The following is a 26972-nucleotide window of genomic DNA, read 5'->3' as shown; positions in this document are numbered from 1 at the left end:
GTTACATATATTGTTTATTACGTGGATTCCATCGTTTAAAAAAAACAACAGAACAACAAAACAAAAAAAGAAGAAACAAAAAAAAGCTTTTTCATTATTTTAAATTTTGAAAATCTTTTGGCCCGAGACGAAAAAAATAAAATAGAATGTTTGGGGTGATAATGTCACGGAAACTCCCAATTTCCTCTTGATCATTTTGTCATTAGTGATGGAGGTACCTCATAATCCTCATATCTACTATAAAAATGGTATAACCACTTGGACTGATATTACCATTATAACAACTATTACACGTACAAATGTCTATAATAGTTTTTCTTAAGTTCTTATGAATCCTACATAGAGCTTAAATTAGAATGTACCTAAGCTTACATCGTATACACCGAATTGCTATGTTATATTACATACCGAACAATAACTAATATTTACCACATTAAAAAAATGAAAATACGTGTGTTCTCTATATAAGACTATGTGCAGGATGTTTCGTCCTATATACACTCAAGTAAAATCATTACCACCTTGATACCTCATAAGAAATGTTTTTACAAAAAAAAAACGGTGCGCGTGCAACTTCGTGCACGTGAATGAAGTGAAACTTCTTTTTCAATGTGTAGTATTGTGGTTTTCTTCATTTTTCATGCTTAAATTTAATTGCTTTTGTAATAGGGAAAGCTGCGTATAAGAGATGCGACATCTTCAATATTTATATTATATATACTTTAAATTATAGATAGAAAAATAAATATATATATTTTTTTACAAACTTCATTAAAATATTGAACGCTACTCGTTGCTAACGCTCGCACTGGCCTGTAACAGGTATATTACGTGCATGCGTTCGAATGTCACGCATTCACTCTCGCTCTGTCTCTTTTTAGTATGGTAGCGTTAAACGTTTAACGCAACCTTGTTGGAAGTCGCATTAGAAGTTTCACTTCAATTCTGCATTATATTTTATGATAAAAGATTAATATTATTAGAACACCAGCAGCATTGTGTGATTAAAAAAATATTGTAGTTTCAAATTTATTTTAGCATCGTCGCCTAAGCTACAGCCGACATGCCGTAAACGACCGAGATCTCGGTATACAAGTCAACTACAAGACCCACATGAACATACGCAGACGGGTCGGTGACAGGAAACATCATCATAAAAGGAGCAAACGTGGAAAACAGGTTAAGATATTCTAACTGAAAAAATGGGTTTTCATATATATTTCTATCGCGTCCGCGTTCAGCTATAAAATTTGTTTGTAAACGAGATTTGAAAAGAGCCTTGCTGATATCCGTAAGCGTCGGAAACCACTTACCATCAGATGGGCCCTGTGCTCATTTTGTGATTTATTTCATTTATTTATTTAATAACGAGGATAATACCGATTTCAAGTGTCAAAACATAAGTGTGATGTTAATTTAACGGAAATTCAATGAATGACGTGTTTTAAGTTTTGAGGCTTACGAATTATGAAAAGATGATTATAATAATTGCGCGAAAGCCGTTTAAAGTATAAAATTTAAAAAAAATATCATAACGAAAAAAATTCTTCAGCTATTTGAATAGAGAAAACTTAATTGAAGATCAATTAAAAACATCGAACTGTTTATGCTAAAACCAAATTAAACGCACTTTTAATTACAAAGATAAATGTCGTGTATTAATGTTGGCAATTCCAAAATTTAAACAGGGAAAATTGCAGCCGTATTGCAGCACAAAGCGCAAGTTTCTTTATATCAGCAACCGGCCCATACAGCCCGCACCCAAACAATTAAGCGAAATGTCGCTTAAACGATGATCGGTAATTGTGTGATTATGCACGATTGACACATTGTGCGTAGCACAGATAGACGCTGGGCCCGAGGAGTTCTCGAGTGTCGACCACCGGAAAGCGTAGCGTAGATTAAGCCTCCCCTTATAAGAGGTGGACCGATGACCTACTAAAGGTCACGAGAATCTGGTGGATGCAGGCTGCGCAGGACCGGTCATTATGACGAACCTTGGGGGAGCCTATGTCCAGCGGTGGACGTAGAATGTTGATGATGATGGTGTGTACGTTTTTACAGGACGGAAAAAATCACGTTACTTTCCCGGAATTCCAGCAAAACGGTTCGGCTAAACAGTTCACGCACGGTAAAATAAAGTATTATAGATTAGGTACTTATTTATTCTTTATTATTACGAGTGTCAGTCGCATGCACGTGTGGGTTCAAGTATTTATTTATGGTTTATTTTTTTACTTTAACTCCTTCCAAAGTCATTATTTTTTTTATTTTTTTTTGCAAGCACATAATATGCTTCTTGTTACATTAGATATATAAAACATTAGGTAATACAAACACTATACATGAAATTACCTTTAAAATTAAAATAGTAGTCTAAGTGGCAACAATTATATACTGGTGCACTTAAAATTTATTTTAGTGTTCATGAACATTTATATATTATAATTTTCGAACACCTCTTCAGTTCCCACAAATAGAAATTAACGTAGCGATAAATTCATGGTACATGTAAATGTAGAAACACTTATTACATGAAATTAATTATTTTTATACTATTAGAACTTTGGTTAAGAGAGTATATTTCAGAATCGCATTCGCAGATTATATCGACGAGGTACTTCAGGAGGACGGCGAAGAGCGGGAAGTCAGACGGGACGGCGACGACGGCGGTATTACATTCACTGCCAAATCCCCGCGTAGGTATTCTGCATGGAACCTTTAGTCTGACAGTAATGAAGCTTGGATTTGAATTAAATTTATATCAAAACAATTTATATCAATTTTTATATCAAAATTTCGTGAAGCGTCTAAACATATTATTCAAATATTAAAAAGTTAACTGTTTATTGCGTATATCTATATTTATCTTGATATTATTAAAATGCAGTAAAAAAAATACCATGGAATTTGGCTGATGTTAAAATAGATAACCGCATATGTTCGTATGTGTGTAAGTCAAAAAAGTAATGTTACTTAATAGCAAAAATCGTAATTCGAATCCAATCATTCGATGTTGTCTGTACATTTTCATTGTATGCACTATAACTTGTTTTCCAAGCTAAAAACAGGGTATTCGTTACCAGACTGGTTTCTAAACGAATTACTTTAATTTGCTGAGTTCCAAGCGAAGTGTTGAGATGGCTACTAATGTGGGAATGTGCTAAGACGTGACTGTGGTACCTAGCTTGCTCTGTTATACTTTATAATTCGTTATTTCGAAATATTTTATTTTAGTTTTCTTTTGTTGATTCGACACTCGTGTTTTAGACGTTAATTTTTTAAAACCATTCGTACCTCTGTATGTTGGAAACAAAAATTTTTTAGTAAAAATAAATCACATAATTGATGTTGAAACTATTTTTGTTCTTTTAAACATTCTATAACTTTCCAAGAGGCAGTTTTTTTTTCTAAATTCTGAAGTATCATTACAATCATTATCATTATTACCTTTCCAATAGATGTAGTTCCTTTAAGCTCCGCTCTTTATCTTCGCTTGTTCTCAATATCATTTGTGTTTGATTGTTGTTTTCTTCCCTTCCGGCAATCTTCATGTGGCACCGCAATAATCAAAATCTCTCGACAACTGGCGTCGCTGATTTTATCAGCCGGCTACAAAGAAGTCAGTCCAACGTCTTCGCATAAAGAAAATAGTAGTTCACTTTTAAACCAGTTGGCTAACCTGCCCGGATTTAATCCTCTTAAGGCGAGGATAATAAAGCAGTACGTTAAAACGCCCGAAGAGATACTACCGACAGCTGTTGAGAAATCCTTACCGTGGAGAAGGGACAGATCCACGTATAACTTTGGTATGTGTTTATACGAATCTGGACGTTTCACATCACTACATATTATGTTGATTAGATTCGCGTCTGATGATCAAATAAAAATATGGAATAAGCTTTGCGATTCTTTATCTGTTGCTTAATGATTTAATAATGAGCTTAAAATTGTACCTGCCTTCTTTTAATTTAACATTACTCATTACCCATCTCTTTATTTATCAAAACTGTTTAATTATTATTTTACTTGCATTTAACACAGCCATAAATTTTGTATTTCAAAAATATTAAGTGTTTTTTCATCAGACGCATCTCATATTTCTAGATCTACATAGACATTCTATGGTTCAAATTAATTGATGCATGGAAAACACATACAATGTTATAATAATCATAAATATTATTATGTCAATAAATGTCACTGTTCTATTTTATCCAAGCTGCTTTGTTAAAGTTTCCAAGCGTATTTTGTGCGGCTTCATATTATTATTTGTACAACTAGCACATGTGGTTAGTTCCTCCATTATAAGGTAAGTAGCATTAAAAATAGTGTCTGGATAAAATTCAATATTGTCAGTGCTCTTACATTATCAGGTTGTTTTTATTAAAAAAAAAAGAATTATGATTCGTAATGTTAAATTAGCAGTTATTTCAGTAGATGATATTGGATAAATGAAAAATGGGTAAATTAATGAGATTGAATCAACTATCATCTGTTATCAGCGTAACGTCATTTTATAATGATTCTTACTATTTATAGATTGTTTCAAATTATAAAAAGTTAGTGGGGTTTTAACATAAACATAGACTAATGTTTAAGTGCTTACGGAATATGTAGATAATCTCTTGGCGACAAATATTCCACATTTATATTAAAATCTTGATGTTGATTTGGTCAATATTCCTTCCAGTTCCCAACGAAGACATTCTAGAAGAAGACGAAAGAAGATTGTCCGATGACAACGGTAACTATTTTTATAGTTCACTAGTCCTTTGCGTTATTTTGTTTTTAATTTGAAATGACAAAAAAATATTTTGAAGGAAAAATATTAAGAATTCGTGTAACATAAAATAAAGGAGATATGCGTTATTCGTATTAAAATTCCGAGATGTAAGACCAAGATTAAATATCAATTATTAAATCAATGAAATTATAGGATACTGTATCAAAACTCATCGAGTGGCCAAAAAAGTGTAGCTATAAAACTTCTCAGCTTAGGTGCAGATGTTGAGATGGATTAAATGGCTCATATGAAAAGTTAGGCTGTATCATGAAAATAATGATCGTGGGAATTAAAAAGTACGAAGAAAGAGCGATCAAATTTACAGCGTACAATGCCATCTTCACAGATAACTACAACATGATCGTGGCTGAGCAAGCTCGAGTGGCGACGCCAACAGCAACGGAGACAATGTTGCCATGGAAACGAGAAGAAGCTGAAGGATCTGGTGCCCTCAAGCAATCAGAATTTCCTTCATGGGCTTCAAACAAAGAATATCTAGCCTATAATTCTCCTTCCTCTACTTTCTTAGGTAAATCCGTTCTATGAAACGACATTATTATTTCGTTTTAATGACTGCCATTTTAAGGAACTTGGAATTTTATTTTTCGCTATCTTTTGTGTTTCCAAATTTAGTATTATAATAAATATATTTTTATAGCATGTACCGAAATATTTCGACAGAGCTTAAAAATTACATAATCTAACATTAATTTATTACCAAAATAAATAAAAATATAAATTTAAATTCCGATTTATCGTCGTTTGAAAAGGAAGTTATAATTCAGTTGTAATGTTTTTTTTTTCCTTTTTTCATTGTGAACTGCAATACTAAATCGTCTTACGGTACTACATACTATTTTCATTTTTTTCCTACAAAATCCCATTTTCTTTTTAGTTTATACTTTGCTGTAGAATAGTTTACATACAATACGAACTCAAGCTTTTTAAAAACTATTTTTGATGTCGTAGGTAAACTAGTTTTTCTGTTTTTACGACAAAAATGGTTCATAACTTATCACATTTTTACACACTTAAACCTGTTGCACAACATTGCATCATACTATCAACGACTTTTCTCAAGAACTGTGCACTTCTTAGGCGATTCAATATTTATTTCTAAGTTAACATTATTTTTCTTAGACTATATACCGTTTTGAATTTCGATATACACTTTCTCATTCAGTTTTTTCTTTCTCCCCTTCCTTTCCACGACGTTCCTTTAATATAATCTACCACCGTCAGGTGGTATAGAAAAGCCAAAGCATCCAAAATCTATCATAGGTTTATTCCGAAGAGAGAGCTCTAGTTCGACCCAAGGTGCCGCTGAAGCTGTTGTGCTATCTGATTCCGAGGGGCACAGAGAGAGTACCAGTAAAGGCGAAGCGTCCTCAAAAGACGGTGGGCTACGTCAAGGTCCTAGCTTATTATCGAAACGAAGCACAAGCCTGGGTGGTCCGTCTGTGTTGTTGATGGAGGACGTGGCCCATTCTGATCCTCTGGGTGCATCTAGCAGACCAGCTAGTATTATGCAAGGACCGCAACGAGGACAATGCCGGCGAGGTTCCATGATGGAGTTGACAGGGTACATACTTAATATTCAACCTTAGTTAAGCATTAGTGTAATTTACATTATTATATGTGGATTTATTCTTAATGTAACTACATTTGTAGTCAAGTCTCATGCGCTATCACTCGCGAATTTTGTATCGCTCAAGTTACCGTAAAATAACACATAAGACACGAAGAAATAGGCAGGATGGTGGCACCGAACCGTGCGGGCATACAGTTTGGGCAAAATATGACGAGTGATTTTGCAAATTTACCATATAAATTTTGTGATCTTTATTGTGTTATTCTTCGTTCATCGTGGAGGAAGTCGTTAGTGGAGACATATTGTGTATAAATTTGCTTGAAAAAAATTTGTTATCGTGACATATTTCGAATTAACTAATTATAAAATAACAAGTATTGTAAATGAATTGTGTTTTCCGTTTACTTTGGGCCTGTATTTTATTGGTCGAGCTTTTCCGATATATCTGAAATAATTGAATAAATATAAATACTGTAGGTAGATGGTATTCATGGAAGTAATGTGTACGTATATGTTGTTTTAGTTCAATGTCGCGTGATGCAATAACAGAAGAGAAGTGTTGTAAATCGTTGCCGGAAAGTGAAAGGATGGGCGTCAGGCGTCTTCCCCTAGGTCAGAGCCTGGGACGGGAGCCGTTCATTCGCCAGCTAACTTTAGCTTCGAGCCTTACGACTAGCTCATCATCAGAGGACTCCTCCGACGAAAACACCTGAGTGCCGCGTCGTGGTGACCCTGATAGGTTGCCACTGTTAAAATATAGGACACTAGAATAAACCTAAGAATTTCCAGTTTGGACTCTGATGTTCTCATCAAGACACAGTACTGTGAACTTATGGATTTCAGTGCGATTACTGACTAAAAATTAGTTAATAAATTTCTGCATGAAGTAATAAAATTTGAAACCTTTCAGTAGAAGTTAGAGGGAAGAACGTTCGAATTAAATTCTTCCGTTTTTAACATTCGAGTTATTCAATCCTTGAATATTCTTAGACGGTACTTTAGAGGTAGGTATTTGTACCAATCACTTGTAAATGTAGTAATTTCGTAGCGAAATGTAACGCACATTATATTTAAATTTGGTGTTTAATATCTTATTGAAGTTATGTATAAGTTTTGAAGTGAAAAAAAGATGCTCTCATTTGTGCGAGTGATTTTGATGTCTTGTATAAAATATTAGGGAATACGTGAGTAAAGCTTGGTTTTATGAGGTGATTGATAAGTAAAGGTGGCGTATAAATACCTTCTTACGCAACAAAATCCTTGAGTTGAACCTAAATATAGCTTTTGCGTAACGCATCATATAACTCATTTTTAGATAATTTATAATTTGTACTTACTTATTTTACTGTGGTCGTAAATGAAATTCTTCAGATTTTTGTTTTAAGGAAAGTTAATGAAAAAGTTTTAATAATTATAATCGCATATTTTTCTCCACCAGGCGCGTGGTGATGTGCCATAATATGTATTTTTATATGCTATTTGTAAATTTATTAACGAAAGCCGGATAAACTAAGGTAAGTAAGTACGTAAGTGAATTGAAAATATATTTTAAAGGCGCCACGTTGCCAATGACAATACTGTTATTAGATTAAACAATATTTAAAATTAGTACTAGACGTTACATTCAATTATTTTTGTGTCTCACTTATTTTTGAGGCAACTTTGTATCCTTTACTACCTTAATTCTATAATTTAGTATGAAGATGGTGGTCCTACCATAAGTTATATTCTTATGTCATTGGCAAAATCAATATTTAAGCTATTTGAGTGGATTGGATTCATTGTAGAAATCAAAATTCATGCTTTTTGATAATTATTCATAACTGCTTAGACAAAATAAAGCTTGCAAAAAAGCCATTCTTTAATTTTATATGTTAGTAGCCGCGATTTCGATTTGTGTAGTTACTTCTTAAGGCGAATAAGAATAGATAAATAGACGAATAAGAATATGATTTACAAGACTTTTCCTTTATTCCGGAATCCCTTAGCCGATATATCTTTTTTTGCTGTCAAAAAATATTTTATACTAAAAGACAGTAAATATTTAAATTTTCGCAAATATGTCTCGATACATAAGTATTGTGTATTAGAAAAAAAATACTAGTATTATTAGATTATAATTACAAAATAAAACAAAATTGATGGACAATGGGCAGTGTAGAATGTGTCGGTATGGATGGAAATAAAGTTATTGGCCAGTGAATAGTCTATAGTTTGGGCGATATGTTTGGAGTTTACTCCCTAAGAGGTTGAAGTCCTTTTGAAAATCGCCGGAATCTTCCGGATAGCACATAATCGCCAACCTCAGGGGAGGCCTATGTCCAAAAGTGGGCTGTATCATCAAAGTGGATTATATTCAACTATCTAGCCTCATCTAGTTTGAGTTTTTTTTAAATATCTATTAACATATTTAATATAAATTTATTATAATGCATAAATAAATAAGACAGTTAAAATATGAATGTAGGGTCATTTATTTTAACTAATTCAAATTCTACTAGCTCTATCTTAGCAGAATTAAATATATTTTCGTAACAGACCAATATACGTAATGAAAAATACATAGCAGTACCCGTATTATTTATGTAAAATAATCTATAAAATCCATATAAACCATCATGACTAAAAGCATATACATACTTGGTTTCAGTATTATGAGAGCTGCTTTTATTTACCCCCTTTGTCTGTTGTATATTTAATGTCAAATTGCATTTAAAGAGTAAACTCCAATCGCGGGTCGGAGCTGACACGCACAAGAAAAAAAAAACATTTCGTTCAGTATTTTATTTTATCATGGATGTGTTCATAATAACGCAATTTTTCATTTTTGGTAGTTAAAATTAGGGATTTCTACATTATAATATGATTAACGTAAAAAAAAATTAACTTAAGATATAATAAAGTTTTAATAATAAGAAAGTCGTTGAAGTTGTTGTTAGATGAATAGTAATATTTGCTCTAGTCGAAACGCTGGGATTGGCTCATCAATGATTCCAAGTGTGCTTTATTGCTGAAAGTTTTACTATCTCCCATCAATTTAATGTTGTTTATTGTAAATTTCGTCATGTTACAAATTTTATGTCTACTTTGACTTTGGGTATGTACTATGTATCTAGTTATCGGAAGCCGTACATTATTCAGGAGGTTAGTCCGTATTAGTATACTAATATCAGTTTATTTGCGTTTATTAAACAAAATTAATTAAATACAGAGGCTATATATTGTATTTTGAAAAAATATTTATGTACACGATGGCCGAGAGGAAGAGATAAATACTTTAGAATCAGCGGCATGTTTGTTAAAGAGGAAAAATAGTAACGCCCTGAAAATAGCCATTAAAATTGTTTCTAAATAATCTAGCAGACGTTTTTCAGAAACAAGCTATAGTTTTGTTGCAGATTTGAAATCGAGATCCACAGAGGACGTCTATTGTGGTTTTCGATTCTAAATAAGTAATATCATTTTCTGATAGTTACTACATATTTAGATATTTTTTTTATATTTATTGAAGCGTATAGATTTAACATAATGGCTTACAAAATTGTTTGTAAAATTGTTTTCCAACTTTTTCTAGATTATTCCATTGAGAAATAATGAGTTCATCTTGATCCTTTTAATGTCTTAATTTAAAAAAGGAAATGTTATTTCTACTGATATTTAAAGCCCCTGAGCTCTATATTTTGGTTTGAAAATATAAACTAATTACAATTACTGAGTTACACAATAAATTCGGGCTTTTACAATAAGTATAATTAAATAATACGAAAACTGTAAGGGAGAGAATTAACTAGCTTTACATCAATCGTTTTTATGTAAAATATTTAGTTTATACTTACGTTGTAAAAGTATGTACTGCTTGAATTAATGTGGTGTGTCAATTGAGAAAAATAGTGCCTAGATATATTACTTATTATTATCTACACCGCTCTTTTTTTCTAAGCAGCATTGTTTAATTATGTATAAATGCATTAATTGAATAATTTGGAATTAACCAAATAAATATTTAAGATGCAAATTGGTTGTTTTATTGTATTGAAATTAGTATTTTTTTTTAAGAATTGTTCTAGTTCATACCTAAACCTTGAAACAAAACTATACGATTTTTTTCCTATTATTTTATGGTACTTCTTCTTCTTCTTTTTTTCAAAATGGCAATCGGTTTCTTACGATGCCATTGCTTAAAGTATTTATTGTCCATATTTTTCTTTATTGCATTTTTAAAATTGTCAATAATAAAGCTTACTTTACTTTTTAATTATAAATTCGGCGACAAGCTTTCTGGTGTACTATTTGAACTACTTGTTTCCATTATTAGATATAAAGTGAATTATTATAAGCAAACAGCATTTCAATTTCCATTAAACCTCAAACCACGCACCATTGGGTTAATTAAAATTTTGAATTTGGCGCCACTTTATAATCTTTAAAGCAATGACAGATAACAGCTGTGCCACGAAAACATTTCACAGCTACATTTTTAAAATGGCAATTTTACTCATTGCATTTATTTTGGTTGTTTAAATTAAAAGTATTACTATTACAAGTCAATTTAATAGTAACGGTAATAAAATTTTAGAACAATATTTTTCATTTCATGGATAAATTCATAAATTTTATTTATTTAATTAAAAAAGTCGACTGATAATAGCGATGTGTGAATGTACACTTGTAACACCGCACATTGCTTGTCAGTAAAGTTTTTGCTTGATTGCCGTCTTGTGATTTTTCTCCTTGTTTTAATTTTCATGAAAATAACGGAAAATGCCAAGTAACTGTAATTTTTTGTATCAAATTAGTTGAGTGATAATACTGTGAAAGAGTGGGTTTGAATGTATATCTTTTTTTTCCGAGAAATATAACGATTGAATTGTGCAGCAAATGTATCAATACAAATATGAAACATACTTTTGCTTTGTAATAAACTAGGACGGTGGTAAGTTGTACGATATTAATATAAATATAACATAGAGTGTAGTAATAAACGATAAACTTTATGTATCGATTACAAAATATATCTTGTTTGAAGTAAATTAAAAACAAAATGTGTTGGGTAAAGCGCCTTTCTAATATGATACCGTTTTTAAATTATCCGCATTAATTAATTCGAAACAACTATTTCTTAAATCTTGATCGCTAAATGTAACTGGTGAAAATTGGTATAGTTACTTATAGGCAACACATTGGCTCTTGTATTATCTTATCAGTGTCATGTCATATATCAATAAGTTTGCTATAGCATTTTGCATTGTTAAAATCAGCAGTGTCTTAATGATCTGATAACTTTTTTCAAAAATGTTAATGTTGGATGAAATCATAGAACTAAAGCTAGATCTTTTGTTGAGTAATAAAATAACAAATGGGCAGAAATCAATGTACTGAAAAATATACAATGTTTCTATTCTACCGAAACTGGCGAATCTGAAGAGAATCTTACTATAAAGTAACTCAAATTATTATTGTAAAAATATTCAGTTCAGTAGTATTTTTCTAATACAAAAATTTTATAATAACAAGTTCAATAAAATACTTGATACTTTACAACGATGAAATTTGCAGACAAAATGGAGCATGCAGATTTGGTGGCCGAAATGGTCCAGGTGGAACACCTGACCACACAGGAACGGCTACATTTAGCAAGAAGGTTAGTGAAACTAACATTTCAGTTAATATGTGTATTCTAGTAGGACAGTGTATTCACATTGCAAAGTCAATGCATTCAGTTAGGCTTTAATTAAATAAATAAAAAAATATTTATTTAGATAAATTTGCACTAACTATGGAAACATATAGTAGATGTTTATTTTAAGAACAGTAGTAGTATAGTAGACAAATTCACAACCTAACTGGAGTATTTGTTATTGAATACCATGAATAGCAGAATTCCAAATATGAAATTTCAAACATATTTCTTGTTTATTTTAAATTTATAAATAACATGCATTCAAAATAAATTATTTACACAATATATTGAAGTAAACAAAGCTAAGCTATTGACACTTTCACACCTAATTCTTAAAATGTAGATTTTAATATCTGTTTCTTTGTTCATTCTCATTGTGTATATTATTTCTGTAATAACAACAGTACAGGTAACAGTTGCTGTTGGTGCTTCAGAGAATTAGTTTCCTTGTTAAATAATTACTCAAATCCCAACAAATTTACAACTGAAAGATTTATTTACTAATAAACAGCAGAAAACCTTATAAAAAGGTCTTAGCCCCAATAGACCTCTGAAAATATAAGATTGTAATTAAACGCTATGATTTCTTGAATATGCACATGCAACAGCAATAGTTACATCTTTGGAAGTTCTAGTAAGAAAGTATAAATAAGAAATGGAATTTAAAAGTTCTAGTAAGAAAGTATAAATAAGAAATGGAATTTAAAATTGTCGAGATAAAACTACATATAATGCATTTGCAACTTATAATGGTTGTAAATTATAATTATACTTAATGATCATACTACCATACTTATAAATGTATACCTATTGCAAACATGTTTACTGCAAGTATTGTATTTCACAGGTTGTCATAAATTTCTCTGATTTTATAAACTTTAATTTGCAAATATGGCTTAAAGCAAAGGTTGGCAGACAAACTCACCACCTTTTTGAATTGAAAATTACTAACGGAACCCCTACGCTCCATTATGTGGATGACTCAGGACGATCTTGAATTTAAATCTATTCTAATTATGATCTTCTAAAATTTTAATATTACCCTATTTGTGGTAAGAACAGCTCATGTGTACTGGCAACATTCACTACCTCCAGCACCAGGCATTTAATATTATGGAGTAGTTACGTAGGAAGATAGTTGAGAATATTACTACATTAATACTATGAATGATAAGAAAGTAACACACACAGATGAACAGCTAGCAGTATATATTTTATCATATAGTTTTTCTGACCTACATCTAGGGAATTTAGTTCACAAAATGTACAAAATTTAAGAGCATCCTAAATCACCATTATTGCAATCGGTCAGTTTGTAGTAGATTGAGATTTGAAGATGGGTGGCCACATTCACTTTGTCATGTCTATTGGCTCTGGTAACAATGTAATACCAGATGATCTGTAAGCTCGTTTTCCAAAAAAATAATAGAATATAAACTAATAAACTATACAAAAGGTACAGTGAAATGAAAATAATAAAGACATTTTGGTGGTCATAAAGTAGGTACTTAATATGGATGTAATATAAGAATCAATATCAATGATCAAAATATATTAATAATGATCAAAAGTTTTTGCAAACAATTGTGTTTGGTTTTTAAAATCAGTTAGAAGAAAACGAAGTTTCCGATATTTTATCGTTCGCTTTTAATTAACTTTCACTATATATTTTTTTGCGGGTGTAAAATACGTCGTTTTTTGGCACAATGACCGTGGGAGTGAACGACTACTTCACTCATGTCCTTGTAAATCTGTTGTCTTATGGACTCTTGCATAATTGTAATAGTTGTCTTGTTTTTATAATACATATATGTAAAGATTCTCGGTTGCAGTCATTAAGTTTGGTATTTTTTTTATTTATTTTTATTGATGTCGATCATAAAAGTGTTTTTATTTCGGATCTCATAGATACTGTGCATTTCGTTCGCGATCTTATGATGTGGGATTTAAGAACGTTTTAATGAGATAACTATTTTACTATCGTGAAGTGAATATTAGTGGGTAGGTGTGAAAAAAGTGTAAACGTGTTTTAAACATAAAATTTTATTGAAAATTAGAAACATAATCTTTTATCAATATTTTTTAACATCCAGTTTGTACACAAGTATTTGTGATTTAGTACTAACGTTTGCAGCGGCTTATGTGTCATAAATAAAGCTGCAAAGCGCCAGCCAGCACACCTTCAACCATTTAAGTGACATCTTGTTCCTCACACTCAAGCCCATCATGTCTCAACTTGCTGAAATATTAACTATTCAAAAGAACTTAGAAGAAAACTTCACACGGAAGATGGGTGAGCTTGAAATACAGATTCAGTCTGCAGGACCTGCAAAGGAAACTGTAAATAAAGTTGCTGAAGAGTTCCGTACGTTCAGAGAGTTGGTCTTTAGCATACTTGGGCTGCTCCGGACACAAATCGGAGAGTGCATGAAGCAGATTGATAGTCTGGAGACTCGGCAGCGACGCAAGACTTTGCTTTTCCAGGGATGTACTGAGGTTGACGGAGAGGATTGCACTTCGGTCATCTTAAATGTGCTAAATAATAAGCTGGCCTTGAAAAATGTGTCTTCTTCATCCATAAAAGTATGCCACAGACTTGGTGCGCGAAGTCAGGAGCATAACAGGCCCATTCTTGTGAGGTTCACTAATGAAAACATTAAATCCAATGTTTGGAGAGCAAAGTCTAACCTAAAGGGTTGTTCAATTTCATTGAAGGAGTTTTTGACAAAGCCCAGGCAGTCCATATTTATCAAGGCAAGAGCTCACTTCGGAATGCGATCCTGCTGGACCCAGGATGGAATCATAGTTATCAAGACAACTAATGGAACACGTCATAAGGTAACAGCTATGGAAGAGCTGAGCCCTTTGCTGTTGAAGTTTCCAAAAGCTTCAGTGGCACCTCATGTGAGTGGAAAGAGTGATGAGGCAGGAAATCTAAAACATAAAATTCGGAAGTAATGGTGCTTTAATGTTCTTTAGATAGGCAACTCGAAAATTACCATACCGATGTAGTAAAAGTGTGTATGTATTTTTATTATGTCATTTATTTCATATTTTTTTTTGTTTTTCTTTTTTTTTCTGTAGTATCTGTATATTTCTTTTAGGTAAGTAGTTTTAAGTTTGTATAAATTAAGTTCTATTCCAATAATTTTATTATTTGTTTTGTTTTCATTCAGTCCAATGAAGTTGGTGGTTCATGACACAGTTTAAAACATTCGTATTTTGGTATAAAATCAGTTACAGACTACTTAAACGTACCAGACGTAGTGTAGTTGTTCTGTTGTTTTGTGTTTTGGATTTTGATTATATTTATTAATGCTTTCTAAATGTTTCTTGATGCTCACTGAATTTAATTTACATCTTCTATATTTTATATTGGTGTTAGCTGGCAGGTGGTGTTGAGATATAAGCTTTATTCTTTTTGTTTGTTATTAATAAATTTTTTTTTTTTTTCTCTATTTGATTTTTAATGCATATAGATTGTATCTTACCAAATTGTTATTTAAAATATTTTTAGATAGTTTTTTATTTTTATTTTATAGATTAGTTTTATATAGATTAGTATATATTAATATAGATTAGTTTATTTATATAGATTAGTTTGTTTTACACATAGACACTTTTTTTTTGTTTTTTTTGTTTTTCTTCTAAATTTATTATTTATGTCTTTTTTATCAGGTGTATCAGATACTGATGATGATTCTTTTTTTTCTGCCAATGAATCCAGTACGTCTTCTGGAGAGGAAAGTTTTGGTTCAGCCACCGACACCTTGGGTGACTTCTTACGACATACTTTTGACCACAAATCTGGCTGCCAGTTCAACGTATGCCACATCAATGCACAGAGTGTAGCCAGTCATTATAGCGAACTGTATCATACATTTTACAATACCAACGTCGACGTCATCCTGATATCTGAAACGTGGCTCAAGCCTACTCTTCTGTCGACCTCTTTCTCTCTCCCAGGTTTTATTCTTATCCGTAATGATAGAACGGTCGGTAGAGGAGGTGGTGTGGCCATTTATCTCCGCAGCACGTTTCCATATAAAATATTGTCTTCTTCTTCTACCAACTCTAGTGCGGAGTTTCTTTTTCTTGAGGTTTGTGTTAGGAGAGTAAAAACTGTAATTGGTGTCACCTATTGTCCCCCTAATATTGATTACTTTACTGAGTTCGAAACAGTATTAGAATCTTTGGGCTCTGAGTACGCACATCTTATCATCATGGGTGACTTCAACACAAATATCCTTTCTGGTAATTCCCCTAGATCCCAGAAGCTTCTTCAAATCATTGAATCAGCTACTCTTCATCTAATGCAACTACAAGCTACGCACCTGAATACCGTCGGTGAAGACACCTGGCTCGATTTAATCCTTACCTCGAATCCTTCCTTAGTTTCCTCTCATGGTCAACATTCTGCTCCAGGGTTCTCTCATCATGACCTAATATTTCTTACCTATATCCTTAAATCCCCAAAACCTATTCCCAAGACCCTGCACAGGCGCTGCTTTGCTCGTATGGATCTTGAAAAACTCAGAAATGATGCAGCGGAGATAAACTGGGATCCCCTAGTAGATGCTGCATCAGTTGATCACAAAGTCGAAATTTTCAATAATATCGTAATCAAATTATACGATATTCATGCCCCAATTAGAAAAGTAAAACTGAAACGAACGCCTGCACCATGGATGACTGAAGGAGTTAAGATGGCCATGCGTCGCAGAGATCGCGCTTTTCGAAAATACAAAAAGAATCGCATCGAAGATAATTGGGTCCTTTTTAAGTCTGCTAGGAATAGGTGTAATCAAATGATACGCAATGCCAAGCGCCGTCACATTCTGGATAATATCGCTTCTTCTTCTCCTGCCGATGTTTGGAAATTTCTCGGAACTTTGGGTATCGGCAGATCGCGACGTTTGGACATTCCAAATATTATTCAACTAGATGATCTCAACCGACACTTCTCCACATCCTCCGTGATAGATCCCTTAACTAAAAATCAAACGTTAGCTTATTTGTCTGGCCTAAAGCGTCCAGATGTTGTCCCCTTTCAGCTCTTTCCAGTTGCCCCCTCTGAGATAAGAAAAGTGATACTTTCCATTAAATCTAATGCGGTGGGATATGACAACATATCTCGCCGCATGATTATAACTATCCTAGACTGTCTCCTACCTGCAATCTATCATATTATTAACTTCTCTCTTGACTCCGGAGAGTTTCCTTTCCTATGGCGCAGAGCTTATGTTCGTGCCCTACCTAAAATTCCTGACCCTTCTGTTCCTAATCACTTTCGCCCAATTTCAATCTTACCCTTCCTATCCAAAGTGCTCGAGATCTGTGTCCATAAGCAGCTTTCTCGATTTATATTTAATAATTCCCTAATTAGCCCTTTTCAATCTGGGTTTAGACCAGGCCACAGTACCATTTCCGCGCTTCTGAAAGTGACAGGTGATATCAGGGTGGGCTTGGAAGAATCCAAAATTACTATACTAGTTTTGGTTGATTTCTCAAACGCGTTTAACACCGTTTGTCACGATATCCTTCTTTCCATCCTCTCTCATCTCAACGTCTCAAAAGGGGCGTTGGATTGGTTCTCTTCCTATCTTCAGGGACGTCAGCAATCTGTTCGTAATGACGAACTCTCATCAAACTGGTGTAATCTTGAATCTGGCGTCCCACAAGGCGGTGTCCTCTCTCCTCTCTTGTTTTCAATTTTTATAAATTTTCTCACCCCTGAGCTACGGTGTGCATTTCATCTTTACGCCGATGATCTACAACTGTACGCACAAACCGATGTTGATCACATATCGGACGCTATTACCAAACTAAACAATGATTTAAAATCAATCAAAAATTGGTCCGATAGGTTTGGTCTGGCGGTGAATCCTACCAAATGCCAGGCGATAATTGTTGGTAGCCATCGAAATATGAGTAAGATCAGTAATTTTAAGCTGCCGCCTGTTGTTTTCAATGACATAATCATCCCCTTTAGCCGAAACGTGAAAAATCTTGGATTACACATTGACACTACACTTGGTTGGAGAGCGCAAATAACATCCATTAGTCAAAAAGTCATCAGGACCTTGCGATCTCTCTATCGGCTAAAAAATATGCTACCATCGAATGTAAAGGCCATGCTTGTGCAGACTTTAATTTTCCCTATGGTAGACTACGGTGATGTGTGCTACTATGACCTGAATGCAGATCTCCTCAACAAACTAGACCGCCTTCTCAATAATTGCATTCGATTCGTTTTCAATCTTAGAAAATATGACCATGTGTCCGCGCACCGAACTCGTCTGAAATGGTTACCGATCCGTCAGCGTAGAGAGGAGAGAGCGCTTTCTACCTTGTTTTCTCTTTTGGACTCTGCCTCCTCACCCTCTTACTTAAAATCGCATTTTAGATACTTGAACGCAAGCCATGAGAAAATTCTACGTTCTTCACATAATCGTCTCTTACAATGTCCTATCCATCGCTCAGATTTTTTACATTCTTCTTTCTTTGTACAGTCCATAATATTATGGAATTCGCTTCCCAAAGAAATCAGGATGATCAGCAATCGCTTTACTTTTAAACTCAAAGTTCGCGAACACATCCACAAAAAACTGGAAGAATCATCTCCAAACTAGTTTATTTCATTTTTCAATTATTATTATTATATTATATATATTTACTTTTAGCCATTCTTAACTATAATACTAAATTGTGTATTTTCATGTGTATTTATATATTATTACTTTACATGTATATTATTGTGTGTAATTATGTGTATGTATGTATTTTACTATTTTATTTATAGGTATATTGAATTGTAGTATGTGTATTCTATAATACTGAGATGTTATTTTAAGGAAGATTTTTGTTTTGAGTTTGTTCTTTTTTTTTTGTTTTGTTGTTGTGTTTGTTATTCTTTTGTCAATGCACCTACCATGCATTATCTCTGCACCACCCTATGGTCGACTGGAAGAGAATGCCCATGGCATTAAGTCCGCCTGTGTACAAGTTTTGTTTTGTGCATAAAGTATAAATAAATAAATAAATATTATGGTGCTACTAAACACGGTACCAGAGACGCTTATTTTTTTGGTTGAAAGGAAATCGCTGCATTCGCCGTCTTGGAGCGATGAGTGGCTGTAGAGCATGAAGAATATGCTTTGGAACCGTAGTCTGAAATTCTGAAAGTACAAGCAGTGCTTTTTTCGCTGGTTATTTTGATCAGGATCATTGATAAGTGTTTAAAATTTTCAAGTTCATCAAAGGTCTTGTAATTTGTGAAAATTACATTGAAATATTATTTTGCATAGACAGATAGATACATGCTAAATTAACAAAAGCGTGCGTTCGTACATATTTTGTAGACGCTCGCACAATATTAAATTCTAGTTGCCCCAACGATTACCGATATCAATATTGTAAGTAGAAAAAAAAACAACAGAATTGCTATATAACGTCATTACGTATAAATTTTGATGTCATAATTTTACATGTAGATTTAGCAGATCCATATTCAAACAGGAACCCGGCTAAAACCGTAGTAGCTTGAGTGCTATAATCTACGATGATTAAAGACCAGTAAATAAGAATTAAATCATATGGCATATTACTTGCTTTTTTAAAGTGTCACTAAAAATAGTATTGATAATAAATTTAAGAAGTATTATATAGAAAATTATCAGCGGTTAACGGTTTCGTTGATAACTTTGACATGTTGGAGAAGTAACTCAAAATTTTCAATGAAGATTACATTGACGCGACGGACGTTGTTCTAAATGATAAACAGATAAAGTTCGCTTTTTGAATCCATTTTGTAAACCCAATACGAACTGATAATCCAAAATGTGTAATATTTCATTAGTACTATTGATATATTTTAAATAAATAAAAAATACAATGAGTTCATTTTCAATACGGTACAACGTCATCCACCTTAATAATCTCAGTTTCAATTGCATTGGAATAATCCTCTTCGAATATTTCAGATTACCTTCAAACATTTGATTACATCGCGCAGAAACATGTTACCCAGTGGTGTAATATGCGGACTCATAACATTCTACTCCAGTATTGAAGATTAGACTAGGCAACCGGCACTAATAACAAAATAATATATTACATAAATATAATTATAAATTATATTAAATAAATGACAACGATCATTCAATAAATGTTATCGTAAAATATAAATAACTAGTGACCCGCCCTCGCTTCGCTTCGGGAAGTGTAATTTATTATTGATCTTATTGAATATTCTTTTATACAAATCTGGCCCTCACAGTAACAAACACAAAAAAAAGAACGTAACAAACAAAAATTGTAATCTTTCCTCTTCTTATATTAATGGCTAGTTGACCCGGCAGACTTCGTACTGCCTCAATCGACAAACAAAAGACCTAAACTTTTGTATAAAATAAAACTTAAAACAAACAAAAGGAATCCGTCCGACGAGGGACACATCAAAGGAAAAACAAAATTGTTATTTTTATTTAATTCCGAGTATTTTCATATTTATCTACCTTTTAAACCTTCTCTGGACTTCCACAAATAATTCAAGACCAAAATTAGCCAAATCGGTCCAGCCATTCTCGAGTTTTAGCGAGACTCCTCCTCCTCCTCGCGTCGTTTCCTCACTGCTGAGGGTCGTGACCATTATAATTCGACATGATTTTACTCCTTGTGATGTCCCGCCAGCGCCTCCGATCATTGGCCGCATGAAGGGCGTCGTGGAATGGGATCTCTAGTGTGGTGCGGATTTGGTCGAACCACCTTGTCGGACTGCGCCCGCGCGGTCTCTTTCCCTCGATCTTCCCTGTCACGAATAGTCTTTCTAAGCTATCCGGTTTTTTTCGAGCAATATGACCGAAGTACTCGAGAGCGCGGCGAAGGCAGAGTGTGGACAGTCTAGTTTTGATCTGCAGTTGATCTAAGATAGACTGATTGCTTCTCTTCGCTGTCCAAGGTATTCGGAGCATTCTTCTTCAGCACCACATCTCAAAAGCATCCACGCGTTTGCGATCAGCCGCTTTAAGGGTCCAGGTCTCCGCTCCGTATAGAAAAATGGAAAAGACCAGAGTGAGCACCAGTTTTGTCTTTGTTTTCTGGGTAATGTTATGGTCCTTCCAGAATTTACCGAGCTGGGTCATGGCTCCCTTTGCCATTCCAATACGCCGTCGTACTTCAGGTTCGCTGGATCCAGTATTGTTAATGTTGGAGCCTAGGTAAATAAAGTTGTCAACAAGCTCAAGGTTTAGTGTTCCACTAAGCTCCAACTTTTTTGTGCGATCAACGACCATGGTTTTAGTTTTGGATCTGTTGATGGCGAGTCCCATCTCCAACCCTATGTGCTCCGTCCTGTTCAGAAGCTCTGTCATCTCTGCTTCTGTTGTGGCAAGCAGAGTGGTGTCATCTGCGTAGCGCAGGTTCGTCACTTCGACACCACCTATGGTTATGCCTCCATCCCAGTTTTCTAGGGTCTTGCGTATGATGTATTCGCCGTATATATTAGACTAGATAGCGAGACTAATGAACAGCAATTCATTTTTATATATATAGATTAATTATTTTGGCGATAATTTCTTACAAATAAAAGATAGATACTCGTGCTGTCACGGGCTTTTTTGTAGAACCATTTGAGATTAACATTTCCATTTTACATTATATACATGTAACTCCAACGGCGCACGCAAAAAATACCTCGCAGATGGCACATTTTTTTCCTTCGTACTTATATTTTGGATAATTCTCAATATATTTTTATAAATTATAGCAAATGTGTTATTCTGATGTGTAAACTTAGTGTCATGTTTATTTATATCGAATCCTCAGGCTAAAAAATAAGTTTCAATATTTTAGCTCTAAAATGACGATACTTCTATACAACTTTTCATCCTCCCTTTCAACCCTTTACAAACCTTTTTTCGCATTAAAAAGTAGCCTATGTCCTTTTTTTATTGTGTGACTATCTACGCTACTGTCTGACTTTATCTGTGTGACTATCTCTGACTATCTGTGTACCAAATTTAATTTAAATGGTTCAGTAGTTTTGGCGTGAGAGCGCGACAGACAGACAGACAGAGTTACTTTCGCATTTTTAATACTAGTTTAGATTACATATCTCTAATATATGTTAATCTAATAGTTTAATATACATTTAAACAGCATGTATAACGCATGATGACTTATGTGGCTTTTTGATGTATATAATTTACGGAAGGCGAATCAATTATGTTGTACTCAAACGATGTCACACACAATGAAGATGCGTAAAACTTGGCTTAGCCGAGTTTTGTAGTTAGCATGGATTTTTGAAAAATCAAACGCAAGCAAACTCTTTAAACTTCGGAAAATGCAAAATGGTCTTGAAAATCCTTGATGGATTGTAAATTTATCGCGAATGAATCTACGGGGCATGTCTAGTACCTGAAATTAATCACGTGGTCTCAATTAAACGAGGCACAATGTCAGTTCTAAAAATAAATAGCAGCTAGTATTGAGAGAACAGTGTCGTGTTCATTTTACAATCGTGATAACTCTTAATACAAAAGTACACATTTGCATAATTTGTTTAGTTCATTTCAAATTGTGTTAATACACTTGATGTTGTGGTGAAATACGATTTGACTTAATAATAACTTCAAAGCGAGAGGAGCGGATTTTTTGCAGCCATTGTCAAACTGAGCCAGTGTTGGGATATTGAAAAAAAATTTACCCAACAGATTTCTAGATAAACAGCAATTTTTAAATCTTGACAAATGACCTTATGGTCCGTTAAGCTGTTATTTCTGGAGCCAATAGAACTTGAGACATGAGAGTAAAACCTCAAATGTGTTATATAATATAACCCTTATAATCCTTCAAATCGTTACATATAATATAAGAGATAGAAATAAGCCAGATGGTACTTACTACTTACATGCAGGCTTACATCCTATCCCACCAGCAGTTTTGTAAATTCATAACTTTTCTGGTTGATTTTTATTCAACGATTTTTTATTCCTTCATCGTGAAAAGGGTACACATTTGGGTATCCTACTAATTTAGATTAATATATTTGTCTATAAAAAAAGCGTAAACGTGTTTTGGTTTACAACAACTATTTTTAAAAGCTACCAATTAATTATTTGTAAGATTTGATGTAAATCACACTGCTGTTTTTTACAATCGGGTTTCTCTTGTTTTTATTTTAATCGTAAAACGTTTCGGCACTGAGACACATTTGTCATCATAGATAATACACATAAATTAGTTATAGATGAGCAACTCAAGCACTCAACAAAAATATTTACAGGCGTCGGCCACTAGATGGCTTCGCTTCAATAAGTTTCTCATTGCTCCTGTAGATGGCAGTAACTATCCTATATTTTAATTTTAATGAAGGATTTTGTAAATTTTCAGAAACCATAAATTGATAAAATTTAACTTGTCAATTTGTCTATAACAAATACAGACTTGTATTATTTATAAATTTTTTATTTTCTGTGTTTTGCTATACAATAATAATTAAATGTCTTAACTTTAACAACATATAAGATTAGGGGCGTCCGCTACAAGATGTCGCTAGTTTCCATACAAACAAAATATTTGTCTTAAAGTATCGCAGTTTCAGGGCCCTGTTTGTCATGATGATAAAAGAGAGAATCATTATGTGTCCTTTTACGTTATTTATCTCGGTGAGCTGGACAGGATATTAGGCTTAAAGTATTCAAATTATTACGAGCGTAATGTTTGCGAAAATTTCAAGTTGATCGAACTTCTGGAGGTTGGTGAAAACTACCCTAAATGATTCACATCAATGTATCGATTAAAAGTGTTTACACCTGCTGCGGTATTTGAATACAGTCATAGTCACATTAGGTACTCGTGATGTTTACCGGGCGCTTATCATTTATGACCTCGACTTCTTTAGTTTCTCAATTCTGGAAATTTAGAATCGGCATAAAGCCTAGTCTTAATAACAATTTCGAATATAACAAACGTTACATGTGTGAAATTTTCAACACATTAAAACTTTTTATTAATGGGAAAATTGGGCACTACGTGTCCGTAATGTTACATTCTTATTCGAAATTTAATTGTATTGTATAATGTTTTGTAAAAATTATATCGTAACCATTGTGGTTACAATAGAATATAAACCCCAAAGTCTTTTTGATTTTAATAATGAAATAAGTTTATAGAAAAGGTTAAAAACAGATTATTGTTTATAGAAAGTGTGTGAAACCCAGCAATGCTGCCTTTGATTTGCCCTTTGATTTGTCACGGCACATGTTATATGAAATCTGCTGAGATTATTCTGTAGTGGCTAGATGGTAACAGAAACTTTCCTTAAAGTGTCGAGAAGTTAACAAATTTTCAAGTCATCGGATAAAGAAGACGCAAAACGAACAGAATGCGAAGAAAAACAGTCAAAAACTCATATTTTTAATGTATTTAAGACTATGGTCTAATTTATATGAGTAGTTTTTTTTTACTTCTTACAATTTAGTATGTACTAATATTTTAGGATTTCTAGTAATGAGCTACGTATACAGTGCTTTCTTTTACTATTTTGTAAATACGTATAATAAAAATTACAAGCGTATGTTGATTTCGACTGATCAAACGAGAGCTCAGCAGACTTCATTGATTTCAATTGGTTCAATAATAATCGTTTTACTGTGAAATTTTCCGCTCCCTTCATACTAGCGAGATAAAATAAAAATACTGGGTGTCCTGTATTTTTTTTTATTTTATTGCTCGATGGTTGGACGAGCTCACAGCCCACGTGGTGTTAAGTGGTTACTGGAGCCCATGGACATCTACAACGTAAATGCGTCACCCACCTTGAGATATAAGTTCTAAGATCTCAGTATAGTTACAACGGCTGCCCCACCCTTCAAACCGAAACGCATTACTGCTTCACGGCAGAAATAGACAGGGCGGTGGTACCCACCCGCGCGGACTCTCAAGGGGTCCTACCACCAGTAAAAGTATGTCTAAGCGTAGGACTTTTAAATAAGAAATTTCCTCAAAATCGATCGGTTAGTTTTTGTTTGATGCCTAAACAAACAAAACAAAAGACATCTCATGGTCGTTTGTGGTGACAGAATTGATTGGATGAAACTGTAAATTTTATGGTAGGGTATAAGTCGTAAAATTTAGTGATACGTAATTGAAACAATTGTATTTTTCTAACAAACAATCAGGTACAATATCTGGTACAGCTCGTTGTATTGAAGTGAAACCTACATTTTCACTTTTGATTGCATGTCAATTTACAGTTATTGAAGTAAGAACCGATGCGAGATTTTGGCGGAACAAATAAATTTTTATGGATTAAATTAGCATTTTACATGGGTCGAATAAACTAGATCATTTCTTCATTTATAGCATCCGAAATAAACTGTGATAATGTAAACACAACCTTTGGATAAATTGTCTGTCTAATAGATATTTAGCAAGACTCCTTACAGAAAAATATTGGAATGTTTTAAATGCGGATGAAAACCAATAGCTGGTATTTCAAATAAAGTATACAACTACGATGATACTAAATATTTCAACTTCATTTTAGGTATTCATAAAGATATCGATGCGATAAATAAAATTGCGAAGGAAGGTGCGAAAAATAAAATTCTGTAATACGAAATTTTATATGTTTGTGGTGTGTATCAATCAAAAGATCCAGATCACCAATAGCTGTTGCAGTATTTTTTTGTTCTATTATACATACATCTACACCTTATGTATCCTAAATCCTATATTGTAGACTAGTAGTGGTTCTTTTGCGAGCCCGCATATACCCTCTATTTCTATAATTTGGACAATTGTTGCAAACATTGAGCTTTTACTCCTATGGCTCACGGTGGACAGTGACCTTTACGTTGTAGTCAATGGGCTCCGGTAAATGCAGATAACGAGTGAGCTTGTCTGCCGGATGTTACGAAATGAATATAGAGAAAAAACAAAAAAAAAGCGGTTCAATAGCAATCCACAAAAGAAAGTTTATCCTGATGCTCCAAGTTAGGATTTGAAATGAAAGTAATTATATAAAATATATTTTTTAATAATCAGTGCTTGGTCGATGTACAAATTTTCAATTTAATCTGACGTCATTTAAATTTATTGAAAATTACGTTGAAAGATTCCGTTACATAAACAAACATAGGTGATGCTAAAAAACGTACTAAAAATACCTAAGGCGTTTGTAAAGATCAAAGCGCAATATTACACTCCATAATGTTACATAGTGCCAAATAAAAAAGACAATCATTTTAAGAGCAACTTTTGTAACAATTCAAGGAAAGATATAACTTACCCTCAAATTGTTACAAAATAAAGCCAGTGTGACTTTCGTATCTTCTGCGATTCTTTGAATCCATAAAAGATGCTTAATGTGAAATAATATTTTTAGATTGTAGAAAATGACAAAATGAAAAAAAAAAATTGAGGCACGAAAACGAATGCTTCACGCTCTCACTGAATCATAATAGTTCCTAATGAAATTTACAAACAATTGGTGTATTATATGTTTATGTATATATTTATAAAGTTAGCTCAAGTGATCGACATAGACACACTAATTTCAGTGTTGTAGTGTTCGAACATCAAAAAAGTCGTTCACGTTTGATTTCAAGGCGTGAGTAATATTAATCTCAGTCTGAATAAAAATATCAGAGCGACAAGTTATTTTACGAATTAATCGTTTTGAATAGTAAGTTGGCACGTTATTTCCTAATATTCGCTTAGACTAAATATGAAGTTTTAAATTAATTCATGTTCAAGGCATTATCTTTTTACATATAATATCGTAGTGTTATATTGATTATAAAATGTACAAATAAAATATTTTCATTATCTCTGACATTTGTCTAAAAAAAGATTTATTAACGTCTCTCGCATGTCAGTACTTTTAAGGCGGTTAACGATTTACACCG

General features: G+C 33.2%; 2 protein-coding genes across 19 annotated transcripts in view; both read left to right on the top strand.

Annotated features, from left to right (window-relative positions):
- Positions 1–10392, top strand: part of Nhe2 (Na[+]/H[+] hydrogen exchanger 2) — a 48082-nt gene extending 37690 nt beyond the window's left edge. For 6 of the 12 annotated variants that reach the window (XM_089730935.1, XM_089730938.1, XM_089730932.1 and 3 more), the window contains exons 13-20: positions 1039–1179; positions 2065–2155; positions 2604–2699; positions 3609–3809; positions 4694–4747; positions 5133–5315; positions 6029–6368; positions 6901–10392. In XM_089730935.1, the coding sequence (XP_089587061.1) occupies positions 1039–1179; positions 2065–2155; positions 2604–2699; positions 3609–3809; positions 4694–4747; positions 5133–5315; positions 6029–6368; positions 6901–7090 (1296 nt within the window). In that variant the 3' untranslated portion in view covers positions 7091–10392. The remainder of the gene's footprint in view (positions 1–1038; positions 1180–2064; positions 2156–2603; positions 2700–3608; positions 3810–4693; positions 4748–5132; positions 5316–6028; positions 6369–6900) is intronic. The other 6 variants (XM_089730939.1, XM_089730940.1, XM_089730944.1 and 3 more) reach the window with 6 other exon arrangements.
- Positions 10393–11053: 661 nt separating this feature from the next.
- MYPT-75D (Myosin phosphatase targeting subunit 75D) overlaps positions 11054–26972 on the top strand; it is a 42093-nt gene continuing 26174 nt past the window's right edge. For 6 of the 7 annotated variants that reach the window (XM_028186508.2, XM_089730929.1, XM_089730928.1 and 3 more), the window contains exons 1-2: positions 11054–11310; positions 11934–12018. In XM_028186508.2, coding sequence (XP_028042309.2) covers positions 11939–12018 — 80 coding nt within the window. In that variant the 5' untranslated portion in view covers positions 11054–11310; positions 11934–11938. Of the gene's footprint in view, positions 11311–11735; positions 11818–11933; positions 12019–26972 lie in introns of those variants that run through there. The other variant, XM_089730926.1, reaches the window with a different exon arrangement.

Source organism: Bombyx mandarina, chromosome 11 (assembly GCF_030267445.1).
Source record: "Bombyx mandarina strain Sakado chromosome 11, ASM3026744v2".
Taxonomy (NCBI): Eukaryota; Metazoa; Arthropoda; class Insecta; order Lepidoptera; family Bombycidae; genus Bombyx; species Bombyx mandarina.
The sequence above is the reverse complement of the archived record's forward strand: the minus strand, read 5'-3'. Positions and strand labels throughout refer to the sequence as shown.